The 16044-nt window shown below is 39.1% G+C and overlaps 1 protein-coding gene across 1 annotated transcript in view; it reads left to right on the top strand.

The window, feature by feature from the left end:
* LOC126470278 (nonsense-mediated mRNA decay factor SMG7-like) overlaps window positions 1–16044 on the top strand; it is a 212297-nt gene that overhangs the window by 153266 nt on the left and 42987 nt on the right. Inside the window, exons 15-16 of the mRNA XM_050098027.1 lie at window positions 3834–3909; window positions 8393–8512. Coding sequence (XP_049953984.1) covers window positions 3834–3909; window positions 8393–8512 — 196 coding nt within the window. The remainder of the gene's footprint in view (window positions 1–3833; window positions 3910–8392; window positions 8513–16044) is intronic.

Here is a 16044-nt window from a genome sequence, read left to right as displayed (position 1 = left end):
TTCTTCCTTGACAAATTATAACTTTGTTATCACAACAACAGTGCATTGATGTTGGATTGACATATGAGGAGATAGTCGTTGCATCTGAGTTTGGCCATCCAAGTTTGTTTTTTGTGGTGTCCTTAAATCTCTCAAGGTAAATACCAGAATGATTCCTTCGCTCAGAAAACAGTTCAGTTTCTTTCACCATCTTCCCCAGCGTAAGCTCATTCTCCGTCTCTACTTAACTCATCACCATTGGGATGTTAAATCCCAATCGTCGCTTTATAGGTACATTGGGAACAATACCCTTCTTTTTATTCTACAGAAAGGTGTCCTCTCAGTGACTTTTAATGATATTTTGCATACAGTAAATGCCTTCTTGAACGCTGACAAATGTGTGCAGTAACCACATCTCATCTGCAGGAATACTTGAGAGAGTGTACAGATGGACTGAGAATACTCACATTAACTTTCCTGCATACAAAAATGTGTGTATCAGTTTCAATCTCTCATGCAGATTTTCTGTTGTAATTGACCTGCACCTAAGGAGCATATCAAGCATTCAACTTTGTATGGGTTATTTGACTACACTTTTATTTGGCTGCTACATTTGAGAATCCTAAAGGAAGAGCTCTGAAAGTAGCATCCAAATTTCAAAAGTTGGTGCAGATTGGTGGGCTGGGGTTCAGAGTAAACACCACCTATAGCTCTAATTTTATAAATCCTTGTTTTGACTATGGCTGCAATGTGTATGGTACAACAGGATCTTTGCACCCACAGATTTTAGACTCAGCCTACTGAAAGGGTAATACTTCGGTGACTGTTGGTCATGGTACAAGCTCCCCTTACCCAGCCTCAGTACTGAGGTTGGTGAGCGGCCACTAGCCATCAAGTGTCGTCATGACGTCAGATGTGTGCAAACAAATAGGTTTTTGATCCCTCTCACAGTTGACTTTATATGAATCAGTAGCTGAGCTGCCAATGACCTATTCATGAGTCGCCAAAAGGCAAGTGAGCAGTTTGATCCCCAAGTGAAACTAAGGTGCATATAAGGGATTTAAGGATATTAAGGGGAGTTAGAAGGGGAAAAAAAAATTTTCCACATTTTCGGATAATTATCTCATTATAAAATTTGCAATTTTCCAAATAAAATATATGTAACAAACTCATGTGAGAAGTACTTTATTTTTTTTATATAATCTACACCGCTTGAAAATGTTAAAATTTTTATGTGCATTACTTCAAGATGTAATAAAATTGGTAATTTTTTATATACAGGGCTGTGGATTGCTGTGTTATAAAGGTTGTATTGATAGCACTGTATCGTATCATTTCATAGTATAAACACACATTGTATGTTGAAGTGCTAACATTTTTCCAAGGAAAAGTGACAAATAGATTGGTAAACCTCTCAAAAAGTAAAGTATGGCGCCAAAACGAAGTGTTTTTCGAATAAAGGGAAACATTGTGTTCAACATGTGGTGTATGAAGTTACAGGCAAACTTGTCAGTATTTAGAGAAACACCCATTAGTGCTTTGAAGATAAAAATTAAATGTTTTAGGTTATATTCTGATGATGATTTACACATCCTAAAGAGGATGTTAGGTGAATGTGTGTGTGTTGTAAAATGTCTGGAGGGCCAGTTAGTTTACATGAAGACAGTGAGGTATCAAATGGACTAGCCAGGAAACTTATCATTAATTGTGCCAGTTGTAAATATACTCATTCATTTTGAAATTCTGATAAGTGTGAAGATAATTATTGTGAAGTAAATGTTAGGTGGTTTTATGGATTGAGAGCTATTGGCAAAGGACACACTGCAGCAGAAACAATGTGTGCTGTGATGAATATGCCACGCCGCATCTTTTAAAATCTACAAGTGTGCAGGATTTATTGGAGCTGCTGTGGAATCTGTTGCATTTGAGTCGATGAAGGGTGCTGCAAATGAAGCTGTTGAAATAAATGATGGTATGACTGACATACCAGTAGTTTTTGATGGCACTTGGCAGAAGCACAGCTACAGTTCTAAGAATTCTGTTGCTACAGTGGCCAGTATGGATACTGGAAAGGTAATAGATTTCCAGGATTTTAGCCAAACACTATTATAAGTGTAAATCAGGGAATGAAGAAGGGCATATCTGCGACAAATTGTAAAGGAACTAGTGGTGGTATGGAGGCCTCTGCAGCTATTGAAATTTTTAGTCGATCTGTGAATGAAAGAGGAGTGTGTTACACTAAGTTCTTAGGTGGTGGAGACTCAAAAGCATATAACAGTGTAGTAGCCATTCAGCCTTATGGTGAGAAGATTATCACACAACTGAAATGCGCTGGTCATGTCCAGATGAGGGTGGGCACCAGGTTGAGGAAGTTGAAACAAAGTTTGAGAGACAAGAAAATTTCTGATGGTGAAACCATAAGACGCAGGCTTACAGACAAAATGATTGATGAGCTACAGCAGTATTATGGGATGACTATTAGAAATAATACTGAGGATTTGTTGAAAATAAAGCAGGCAGATAGGCAACCTTCTTCCACAGACTGTGTCAACTGATGAAAAACCAGTACAACACCTTTGCCCTCCTGGACCTGATTCATAGTGCAATTGCCACAATGCCCAGTACTCAAACAGTTCATACAGCCATAAAAATTCCATCCCAGCAGCAGTCATGGATATCATAAAACCTATTTACAGATACCTGGCAAATCCTGAATTACTGAAGAAGTGTCTGCATGATCAGACTCAAAATCCCAATGGGCTGTTCAATAATCTTATATGGACTCGCTTACCATAAAATGTTTTTGTTGGAATGAAGACACTAAAGTGGGGGGGGGGGGGGGTCAGTGATGCTGTTATTGCTTTTAAGGGTGGCAACATTGGTAGGGTGAAAGTGCTACAGCATATGGGAATTAATCATGGAGCAAACTGCATCAGAGAACTTGAACGGATGGACAAGGTTCGCATTGATAAAGCAGAGTATGCAGCACAGTTGCCCACTAAAATCAAGAGGATGATATATAGTATGGTGCAGGGTGCTTCCGGATGACTAAAAATAAAAAATTAAGCATATATTAAATGATTGAAACTTTAGAAGCCGCTCCTGTAAATCTACATTTTCTGTTGGATTTGTGCCTAAATCTCAGAAACCACTTCGAGTAGAGTATTCAAATTTTCAGGGAGTAATAACATACATATCCTGAGTTTACTGAACTAAAAGAACAACATAATGTTATGTATAATTAAAATTATTTAGGATAACATACAAAAAAGTACAGAAAATTTAACCATGTAATTAAAATATTGTATTTCTGAAAGCTGTGGCTGAAATGCAATTATTGTAGTTCAGTAGACTTGGAACTTACAGTTTAATGTTCTGTAAAAGTTTCAAGTCAATGGCTACTGTGGTTCCTGAAATACAGGGAAACCAAGTCACTAAATTTAACATTGTCAGGATAGGGTGTTCCAACTCCCCTTAAAGATTGAAACTTATGGTAAAAATTGGTCTGTATTCTGATTTTCGTATATTCCCAATATGCTTCCAGTATTATTTCTTTTCTCTACAAATATGACACAGTCCTTTTTCGTGCATGCTTACGTACATGGCACACAAGAGTTCTCTGACGCCTTCTGCTGCAGATACTTGACCTACTTCTGTGTGGTGATTGGAACTCATTGCTTTCCATACAATATGTTAATTTCATTTGTTGACAGAAGTGTGGACAGCCTATTTTTTATAAATAGCAGTGTGTGTGTGTGTGTGTGTGTGTGTGTGTGTGTGTGTGTGTGTGTGTGTGTGTGTGCGCGCGCGCGCACGCGCCACATTTTCACTAACAGTTTCTTTTTTAATTTTAGGGACATTTGTGCCTCTTCCAGAAGATAAAAATTTGCAGTGTTTCATACCTCTGGAACGGCTGCTGAACAATTATAGGTAAGGTCACAGTATTCAAATGGTAAAGAGCACAATAAAATTAGTGTGTGTATCATTGACGAATGATATAGCTTTAATGTGTTGGGATGATCGTCTATAAAACTCATGACAAATCTTTCTCAATGTAGTGACCTCAATCCAGAATTTGTTGAACACCAGTTATCTATGAATGTATTTAATAATTATCATTAAAGTGAAATTATAATTCAAAGCTCTCTCTGACTGCAGCTAAAGAAATTCAGTAATAGTAAAAGAAGTGTTTCATTAAAAGTGACACACAGTATTATCTTAGTGGGAAGCAGATTGTGTCAGATCTCACAGATGCAGTGACTCTGTCTTGTTCTGTGCAGAATGGTGAATAATGTGTCAGTCACAAGAAGTGAACTTGATAAACAGTTCCATTGATGCTGGCCCATGCATACACTGAGCTATTACAACAGTTTGTCAGTAGCATTTTGTTTTGATATGATTATAACCACTGTATTGAGGAAGGTTGTTGCCAGAAAATACCCAAAGAGAGATGAGGTGTCCAATGTTTTCCAACTATTCTGGTAGTCCTCCTCAAACTAGAGAAGGGACACTTGCTCCTTTAGTAACCATGGTATAGCATTAATAACTTCTGTAAGAAAAAAATCTTGCATTATGTAATAAACTACTGTTGTTCTTGGAGTATAGGTACCAGCAACCTCATTAATAGCATCCAGTGTGGGTTAAGGGAAGGCAGTCCATATTGAATACTTTGACCCTCTACAGTAAGCTTCCTTACACTTTCAACATTTCATATAAGTCTGTTTCAGTTCAGTTAATGGGCATGATACACATAGTAGGTACAATCTTCTTCTTGTGTTATCTTCTTAAATTTCTAATCATTGCATCCCATTATTCATTTATATGTGTTATTTGTAAGATTGTTATGTTGAATAGAGGAGGAGAGTGATGCTATAAATTTTACCATTTTTATTAATAAAATAGGTTGTGTAGTTCCAGCACAAGGCACATTTCTGGATGATTTTGCAGTTTTCATTGTACACAATATACCAGTATTAAAGGTCTGGGTATGGTTTCAGGCAGAATGTCCTTGCATGTTTTTAAGTAACTATGTTATGTCCAAGATGCTGCTTAAATAACTTAGTTTATTTAACGTTCAATGTAGTCAGATCAAATTTATTCCGAAGTAGTTGGTCATTACTGTCTGAGATAAATGAATAAAGGAAAATAGGACACCACACTGTCAAAATTCGTATCAACTTGGCCTACAATGTCAATTGCCATACTGTTCACTTCACTTCTTGAAGTCAGTATGTCCAAAATCATAGGGAGAAGACATGGCTGCATTTTTTTTAATTACAGATGTTGTCTGGTATTATTAAATTTTTTAAGCAAATTTTAATTTTGAAAGAAGTAGACAAAAATTTCTTTTCTCATCTGTGAGTGGTAAACCAGAAATGAGTTTTTATCCATCTCCTAGTAAGATGTAAGGTATTACTAAAGCCTTTGGGGACACTACCCTTGACTGTGGTGCTTGAACGCATGGATGTGCAAACCCCCCCACCCTACACACACACACACACACACACACACACACAGAGAGAGAGAGAGAGAGAGAGAGAGAGAGAGAGAGAGAGAGAGAGAGAGAGAGAGAGAGAGAGAGAGAGGGGGGGGGGGGGGGGGGGGACCTATGGCTGTTGTGGTGCTCACCCATTGCAATTGGGCTGCAAGTTGTTTAATAGCTGGATGACAGTAAACACCACCTTGCTAGGAGCCTGTTTTCTGCTCAGCACAGGAGGAAGAGAATAGGCTGGTTGTCTGAACATGGAATCACATTTGGTCCTTAATGTATAAAGCAGCATATTGTCAGTCCTTTCTTTCCACCTGGTTTATTTACCATTCAATTCAACTAAATTCTAATTATTTCTATATTAGAGAGCATTCCTCCTGCTGCTCCTTGTCCTCCCCTCAGATGGAGGAAGATGGGCTGTTCCAGTAGTTGAATATTGCACTTCTTCTACCAATTTCTTATACACCGTTTGTTATGTTTTGCTTTTTTATTTTGGCTTCGCTTGATGCCAGTGGGTTTTCTGGTTATGAGTATGTTTGGGTTTTTTGTGTATGGTGTGGTTTGTTTTCTTCCCATTAGCACCTACTGAGCATGCTTGGTCTATCTTGTTTCTCCTCCTCCTTCTCCTCCTCATTCTGTGTCTTATCACAGGCATTGCTGCGGCCAACCACTGCGGGAACATGAGTGTAGGTCTTCTGGGCTCGACTGACACGTTTGACACAGATCACCTGATTGCGGCAATATTTCCCTACGTGGCCTCTCTTCTTGGCACTTACAGTCCTGAGGCTTGGGATCAAGCTCCAGTGGGTGAGACTCCATTGTCACCTAGAAGACCAAAAGTGTATTCAGCTCAAAGACTTGGTCTGCAGCCAACCACCACTGAAGCTTAGCCACCCACACAGCTAGGATAAGTATTGGCAGCCCCTGTCCATTTACGTAGCCTTACAGCTACATATCTGAACCTAGCATTTTGCAGCCTTTTGCAGACAGTTTCTTCACTTCACAGCCATGGCAGGACCCTGAAGAATGTGTTGACTGTTGATTTCTTCTCTTTCTGTTGTGTCTTCTCCAGTGCTAGGGCCATGTACTTCTTGCACACTGCTTGCACCCTGAGCAGTGCGTTGTTGTCCAGACACTTGATCCCAATCTCTAACACCTCGGTGACCTCAAGTATGCCGAGGAAACCCTTCCAATCCTCACCCTGGTATTGGATGTAAAAGGGAGAAGTCAGGACTACAAGATCACATTTGTTCTGTGCAATGATCCCAGGATGATTCATCAGCTGTTATGTCTGTCTTCTGTGCAGATGTAGCAAGAGATGTCATTCTTTTCAAAGAAGCCATCCTCAGCTAGACTGCTCAGATTTTCTTCAGTTTCATTGACTGGTGGGCAATTGTTGGCCTTCGCATCGTTATGTCACTTGGCTGTCCCAGTAGGCGGAGCTTCCAAGGGACCTCGTTATCAAAACATCTTCCCTTTTGTACAGTGTTTGCCTTTGTCCATAGTGTTGCACACATGCTAGCATGAAAATTTGCTTCATCGCTCTTAGAACAGTAACACAACAACTTTGCGAGGCGCATGCAATCTATGAAACCACCTGTCTGCTCAGCCTTCAACAGTAGCGAGTGCTCAGCAGCAGCAGCAGTGATGTGCTAACCACAGCTGCCCAGGTGGAATGTGCATCGTCAAATCATCAGTAGAAATATTTATAATCAGAAAACATTCTTTTAGTGTTTAAAGAATCCTGAAAATAGAATGTCAGGTAAAAAATTTATTTTTTGGTCATTGAAGCTGCGTATTTATTTGTCATATAACTTGGATTCTATTGAGTTTACATGTGGTATTTTGTCTCAATTTCAGAGGAATCCATAGTTTGGGTTTTGTGAGCATAGATTATTATTTTCAGCTTATGACTCTCAAAATAATGGCAGACAATTTGGAAAGTTAGAAAATAGTTCAAATAGCTCTGAGCACTATGGGACTTAACATCTGTGGTCATCAGTCCCCTAGAACTTAGAACTACTTAAACCTAACTAACCTAAGGACATCACACACATCCATGCCCAAGGCAGGATTCGAACCTGCGACCGTAGCGGTTGTGCGGTTCCGGACTGAAGCGCCTAGAACCGCTCGGCCACCAGCGGCCGGCTGGAAAGTTATACACTAGGATCATTCACGAGCATTAAATTTGCAGCAAGCCAAAGTTCAGGAAGTAACATAAACTCTCTTACTGATCCACAGGTGGGCAGTGGCATACTGTGTACTCTCAGCAGAGTAATTGACGACTATATGATTTGGTTGTATAAACTTTGTACACTGTGTTTTCTACTGCTAATACAGTAAAATGAAAGAGAGTTCTAATACAAAAATGAAACATTTGGTTTGTTGTAGTTAAGTAACATTGTTGTATATGTATAGGAGTAAAACTAATTATCTATTGCGGTTTTTTCATTGTTGTACACAAATACAGTAGTAAAATCTCCTCAGATTACTAAGCACTTCAATTGACAAGATTTCAGACATTTCAGGAAGCACATTCTCTGCTCCATCTTCCGGCACATGTGCTAGTTGACTTGGTCTGTAATCTGAGATGATGATATTGTACAGGCATGCCACAAACACTTCACATTGATAACAGCAACTCCGCAACCTTACAGTCTGAACAAATCATAAGGTACCTATCTAGAAACATTACATCTTCATCTAACATGTTATAGTTTGAGGCCTTTCTATGAATAAATTACATAGGAAGGACTATTTCTATTTCTTGTATACCTCAGTCAGAGAGAATTTCCTCCTCTCGCAACCCCCACCGCCCACCACCACCCCACTCTTTCAATCATTGTAAGAAAATTTGAACAGTATGTTGATGAAATTTTTTATTTAGCTTGTTTTAATATAATTCTTCTTTTTTTTTGTTTACAGATTTGTATTTGATGAGCCAAAGATGGAGGCTGAAACAACAAATAAGCTCCGTGCTTCCCGTTTGATTGAGTTTGGTATCTGGCTGTCGGAACAAGAGAATCATAAACTTTTGAAGACAAGGTATTGAACATATTAACAAAAAAAAAATAAATAAATAAAATTTAATCTAACAAGATTAATATGCTAATAGCATGTAAAATTTTGGTCATAAATTTTGGCTAAATAAATGTAAAATTTTGGTCATAAATTGTTCTTTGTCTTGTTGGCCATAATATTCAAACATCTGAAAAAAGGAAAATAAATGGAGCAAAATTCCAGTACCACATGTTTTGGTAAATTCTCAGTTATTCGAGCAGAATATAACAATGAAAGAAATAAAAAATAATACTCCAGTATGTAAGGAGAAGTGCAAAAATTGGGGGGATCATGAGGATGACAACTTGGGACTTACTCATAACAGGATTTATTCAGCTGTGTATTGCCATTCGAGAGAGCTCTTGACTGATCTTGTTAATGAAATGCTATATATCGGTTCTTATTTAGTAGTTCCAAGGGGAGGATTGGGTACTAACAAAGTAGAATATTGGGCCTGGATTGCAATTTTTATGATAGTTGTTCTTGGAATTCAGTTTAATTCTTTTGCATAATCTCTGCATAGTAATTTCTGACACAGAATTCTTATGAATCTTGGGTGCAGTGCTTGATGAAATACTGGGTAGTTATAATTAAACTTTCCAATTCAACACATTATAATACAGAAATTAATTACCATTCGTGTAACAAATGTGGTAGCATTAATTTCAAGGACATGGGAAAGAGAAATAATTCAGAATCAATTCAACTGAAACACTTTTAATGTGCTGCTACTGTACATCATACCTGCTGTGTCATCTGAACAAGATACAACCAGGGCAAAAGCACCACAGGCGCAAATATGCGAGCTGGTGCCAGTGCCATAGAGACTCGCCACTTGTGGAAGTTCCACCAGCGCCACGGGCAGTGCTGAGAATGAATATAACAACTTTGCCTTGGCCAATTGCTGACCAAGTACAATGTGCCAATGACTGGACGACAGCGGACAGAAGCCTACTTGGAAGATAAAGAGCAGCTCTCGCACACTTGGTTAGAGATCATCGTCGAGGGCTGACTCGGACAGGGAACGTCAATTAGTGAAGTGTTAGAAGTGAACAGAGAGTTGTTGTAAATTGCATTTGCTATGTACTGTGAAATTTACATATGATTATTTGTACTTAGCCATTGAGGGCATTTTTGTGTTATATTACATGCAGTGTTGTAGACTTAATCGCTCAACAAGTCACAAAGATAAGTAAACCTCTTTAACTCATTTGTGTAACTTTATTACTAATTTGTTGGAGTGTTGTAGAACCTTCGTTCTCCTATCCTGTTGCATGACCCTGGGGCATAGCTGTATAATAGTGACAGAGAGAAATTGTCTTAGTGATGTACTGCACCAGAAGTCATTTCATGAATTCACAAACTGGGCCAACCTTAACAACAGTGACAACTCAACCTCCACAGCAGCAGTAGCGACAAGATGTTTACAAAACTGGCGATGAGGGTTTACAAAAATACCATTGCACACTGGTTCCATTACTGCTACAAAAGGAGCTCAGTATGACACCCATCAGTGTCCAGAAGACTCTGAAAGCACAGGTTGCATTCTGCACAGCAGAACAAATCATGTCCATGGGTGTGCGGGCTACCTCTCTTGATACGCTGCGCTTCAGATGAACACACATGTTCCCATGGTAAACCCTGTCCTTCAGGTAGTCCGACAACCAGAAATCCTAGGGAGTGAGATCAGATGGTCATGCCAGCCAAGCATTTGGAAACAATCAGCTGATAATTTGATTGTTTCCAAATGTGTTTCAATGAATCAGGCCAACTTCACGAGTGATGTGTGGTGGGGCCCCATTTTGCATGAAAGCCATTGATTTCAATGCGTCTCTCTCCTGTAGGGTAGGTATGACATGCTGGCGAAGCATATTGCAGTAATGCTGGCCAGTCACACTGCACATCTTTGGTCATTGAGTGCCAATCTGTTGAAAAAACAATGAGCCAATGATCAACGTAGCCGTGAAGCCACACCATAAGGTGACACATTCATCATACAGAGAAACTTCATGCACAGTGATTGGAGGTGAAGATCCCCACACTTGGCAATACTGTGTGTTCATCTCACCCATCAGAGATAAATGAACTTCGTTTGTCCATAGGATGGTCCAGGACCAACCCTCGTCAACTTCAATCCTTGCAAGAAGGTGGAGAGCAAAGTCAACATGTTGTCATGCATCCTGTGGTGCGAGGTGCTGTATGATATGGATCTTGTACGGATACCATTTGAGAATGGTGGACCACGGGATGTTCAACTGTCATGACACAGCATGTGCACTGCCTCCCAATTGGGAATTGCGCACAGCATTGTATGCCATAGCAACACCGATTTCATCAACCACCTGTGGTGCAACCGGTTGTCAGCCTCTTCCAGAGCAATGCCCAGCTCTCCAGTTGATTTGAACTTCTTCATCGTGCCTGCACAGTACGTGGAGAAAGAGGACCCTTCCGTAATCCTTTCAGCCGGTGATATTCTCGAAGTGCAGCTGCAGCAGTACTGTTGTTTTGATAATAAAGCTTCACCAATAATGTCCTGCTCCTTTTGTCCAAGATTGTGTTGACATGTCAACAAGTGCACTGCAAGTGGTCAGGTGTTTGAGACTATGAATCACAATGACTTATCATGGCACCTGGTAACCATAATTGGAACTGGACGGTGGTGCTGTGACGCATGGAAATCATACACCCCATACTCTGGACTTATGCTACCAAGTTTGGTATTCATACAGTTATTAGTTTCCAAGTTATAATGTGTTACGTAGGGAAACTTTAATTATAAGTACCCAGTACCTGTTTGAACATTCACTCATTTCGGAGAACTGTTACTGTTTTGGTGACATCTAGAGACAAGACATTACATCGTGTACATTGTAAAGCATGTGCGCATGTGGATGTATGTGGTGGTGGTGGTGGTGGTGGTGGTGGTGGTGGTGGTGGGGTGGGGGGGGGGGGGTGTTTGCCACATTTTTATTGATATTAGAATTTTGTGGTCGGCAACGAATCATACACAACACACCTCCTAGTAACAACCGAATAAGGTGGTGCAGCAGTTAGCACACTGGACCCACATGAGGGAGGACGGCAGTTAGTCAATGTCTAGTCACACGTATTTAGTGATTTCCTTAAATTGCTCCAGGAAAATGTCAGGATGGTTCATTTTAAAAGGGCAAAGCTGATTCCCTTCTCCATCTCTTCATAATACGAGCTTGTGCTCCAGCTCTAGTGACCTTGTCGTCGATTGGCTGTTACTCTAGTCTTCCTTCATTTTTCCTAGTAGCATAATCTCCAGAATTTTGATCAGAGGGTAGAGGTGACTACTTCTTACAGTAATTTTGTGGTAATATATTTGTCTACTGGCTGAGTCTAATGTTATTTAGTGTTGTTTCCTCAAAGGCCAAAATTTTCAGTTATTGCACCATCATAGGATGCACACAAATGTCATCGATGTCATCTCTGCAGTTGTGTGTACGGAGTCACAGAAGCCTGTGCTCTGACTTAAAGGTGTACCACGCGCACATCCACAAACTGGCTTACCTGACAGCATCCTTTCCATGAGTGTCCAGTGGATGATGGCATATTCCAGCCTCTCATCACATAAAAATTTGTCACTGTTTGCACATTCATTCACATGCTGGTCTACCCATTTCAAATGATTCCTTCAGCAGTGAGTAGTGAGTGATACTCACAGTGCTTTTTTCTTTGTGCACATACTATTCACATGAAGCTTGCTGTGTGCACTGTTCAATTAACTGTACCTGTATGCACTGATGGAGCAAGAGGTTACTTGCACTGTTAGTTTTTATGTTCTGTTCAGCAGTACTTTAATAACTGAGAGGAGCACACCACAGAACTGCTGAAGCATCTTAACAAATCTCTATTTGCAATGCGAATTGTGTCAGACATAGGGGATATAAAAATGAAAAAGCTGGCATACTATGCTTACTTTCATTCCATAATGCCATATGGGATTATTTTTTGGGGCAATTCATCAAGCCAAGCTAAAGTTTTCTGGGCACAAAACATGAAGTAAGAGCTATATGTGGTGTGAATTCAAGAACATCCTGCAGAAGCCCGTTTAGGGAACTAGGGATACTAACTACTGTTTCCTAATATGTTTATTCCCTAATGAAATTTGTCATTAAAAATATCACTTTTTCAAACCAACAGCTCAATTCATGGCATCAATACTAGAAATAAGAATAATCTTCAAAAAGATTTAAAGTCACTTAGTCTTGTACAAAAAGGTGTGCATTATTCAGGAACACACATTTTCAATAACTTGTCACCAGCAGCCATAAAAAGTTTAACAACCAATGAAATTCAGTTTAAGAGAAGCCTAAAGGATTTATTGGTGGCCAACACCTTCTACTCCATTGATGAATTTCTCAGTAGAACCAACTGATTTGTGCGTGTGTGTGTGTGTGTGTGTGTGTGTAAGTACAATATAACTTCTGTGCGCGCGTGCGCACACACCAGTTCAGTGCAGTAATGTATTCATTGTAAATAAGTATTTAGTAGTTGTATTATTGTATTACACGTTTATTACCATATAAATAAATAAAAAACTTTGTTATTTTAAATTCAGTGCATTAGTATTTGTAATATGATTCTTTCATATAGCGTTCATTAAAAAATGATAACCATGCCACTTGGGACCCGTGGAATGGTACATTAGCTTATTTGTTTGAGTTGTAAATATTTGTCATGTATTGTTGTTTTTCTGACATGTTCTACATCCAGGAGGACCTCCTTGCTACGGATGAATTGGAATGAAAGTAAATCTAATCTAAGTGAGATGGTGCAGTTCTGAATACACTTTACTCATATACAGGCTTAAAATCCCTATCTTGGCTTGTACATGTATATTCCGCAAACCACATAAAGGTGTGTGGTGGACAGTATGTCATGTACAAATTTCACTTTATCCCCTTTTCTGTTCCAGTTGTAAATGCTGCATGGGAAAGATGACTGTTGTTAATCTCTGTGAGAGATAGGATTTCTCTGATTTTCCCTTTTGTGGTACTTCGGCCAAATATGTGTGAGGAGGAGGCAAAATATTGATTTGGCTCTTCTAGGAACATATGCTCTTAGACTTTTAACAGTGAACCATCCTGTAATGAATAATGCCTCTCTTGCAGTGGCCACGTGAGGTGAATGAGCATCTCCTTGGTGCTTTGTGCATACTAAATAGATTTAGGTTATCTGTGCTTTCCCCAGACTAAGGTGCGTGCCAAGATGAGTCATTCGAAAAGAAGTCTGCTGATTTAAATCCCCATCTTTGTCTAGTCAGAATGTTCTTTGTGTCATCTTTCACAATCAAGAGGAACTTAGCACAGAATGCGATTTCACAATATATTTCTTTATTTATTTTTCTGTTGTCATTTACTGTCAAGGAACAGTAAGTTTGTCATTTCTTTATTTCAAAATGAAACACTTGTAAATGAAAATTTCAACAACTGTTTTGTGGCATTCTTTTATTATTTCAAATATGTATTTTAAATATAGTTCTGAGTGGTATATCTAAAGCTACTTTTGTATAGTCTTTGTGTCAATATGTCAAATTGGTGTGGACGAGGTCTGATCAAAAAGTAACGGGGCTTTTGGTTTTTCTTACACCATCTTTATTTATTCATCAACATCAACTCTATCCCCTTCAAAGTAATCCCCCTCAGATATAATACACTTGTGCCAGTGCTTTTTTCCAGTTTTGAAGCACTTCTGGAACTCACTTTCATCATAGTGTTCAGCTCCTTCAGCGAGACTGTGGTGTCAAAATGCCTCAATGGTGGCAAAACGACATCCTTTCATGGTTCTTTTTAGCCTTGGGAATAAAAGGAAGTCACAGGGGGGCCATGTACAGTGAACATGGTGGCTGAAACAACATAACAGTTCTGTTTTTTGCCAAAAAATTATGAACAAGCTTTGAGGTGTGAGCAGGACCATTATTGTGAAGCAGTTTGCCACAATTCTGGTCATTTTCTTTGGATTGCTTCATGCAAATAGTGCACAACTTCCAGGTAGTATTCCTTATTGACTCTACGACCATAAGGTAAGAATTCATCATGCATTATCTCACTGCAGTTGAGCAGATAGGCTTTTTTTTTCAGTCTTGTCTCTTCAGTCTTGTCTCTTCAGGCAGTTTTCACTGGGAACATTGGGCCTTGGTTTCTGTGTCATACCCATATACCCAGGTTTTGACACTTGTTATAACCTTCTTTAGAAGTTCTGGATTGTTGCTGCTGTCATTAAGCACTTCCTGAGTTATGTCTGTACGACTTTGTTTTTGGTCAAAATTCAACAATTTCACAACACATTTCGATGTTACATGGATCATGTCCAAAACAATTTTTAAAAATTGCTTATCATGAGCCAAAGGATATGCCAACATCAACAGGAAACTATATGATAATGATTCAGCAATTTTCCAGAGCTATTTTCTTTATTTACTTCTTCCACATTGTCATCAGCAATTGGTGTGGTAAGGCATCCAGGGCAGTCGTCATCTTCTCCACCCTCTTTGAAATGTTTATACCACTCACAAACTCTTGTATTACTCATAGTACATTTGCCAAAAGCCACAGTTGACATTTCGAATGTGGTGCTGCACATTATTCCATTTTTCAAGCAAAATTTAATGCAAAAATCTTTGATCCACCTTTTATGTAAGTAAAAATTCACCGAGCACTTGAAAACACGTATAATTTTTTCGACTGTCAACAATAAACTAAATGTTGAAAACAGCTCAAAATGCAGAGATGCATCATGAGCATTGTACCAACTAGGTGATAAAAAAATTTGAAAATGATATGTATAAAGCCCACAAAATTAAATTCCCGTTGTTTTTTGATCACACCTCATATGTAGGATATTGATGAACAAGATGATTTGGTTTAGAGTAGGGTAAACTTTAGGGAAAAGGTTTCCCAGTTTAAAATTGAGCAACATTAAATGTCCTACAAAAAATATCATATTGATTTTTTCCCCCAAGACTAATAGTTTCAGCAGTGCAGGGGATTAAAAAATCTCAAATTATTAAAAATATTGTTTTAACAGTATAAAACCAGTGAAGGGCGTTAGAAACATGTAAGTGCAGTACAGACGTATATTGTGTTGTGGTGTAACGCGGTGGAGGGGCAGGGGTTGGAGGGTACAAATGTGAGGGAAGGTGGGTAACCGGATTGTGGTCATTCACTTCCCTCCTTCATATGTCTGCAAACTGAAGAGTGAGCAGCGATTCCCCCCTCTGTCTACATCACAAGAGGCAACTACAGGGTGTTTAACAAAGTTACACCAACTCTCCACATCATGCCTTGTGAATCATGGGCAATGTATTGCCCAGATGTGCCTTGGGGTATTTACTTTTCACAAAGTGTGCTAACACTACATGACTGTTGGCATGAGTTACTAATAATTCTAATGCAAGAACTGCATAAGGACATAATCTACGTAAATCTCTGCACACTGTTCTACGCTATTAGAGGGGAAATTGATTTTCAGTTGTCCTGTATGGCAGCTTT

This window comes from Schistocerca serialis, chromosome 3, assembly GCF_023864345.2.
Source record: "Schistocerca serialis cubense isolate TAMUIC-IGC-003099 chromosome 3, iqSchSeri2.2, whole genome shotgun sequence".
Classification (NCBI taxonomy): domain Eukaryota; kingdom Metazoa; phylum Arthropoda; class Insecta; order Orthoptera; family Acrididae; genus Schistocerca; species Schistocerca serialis.
This window is presented reverse-complemented; position numbering and strand designations above follow the sequence as displayed.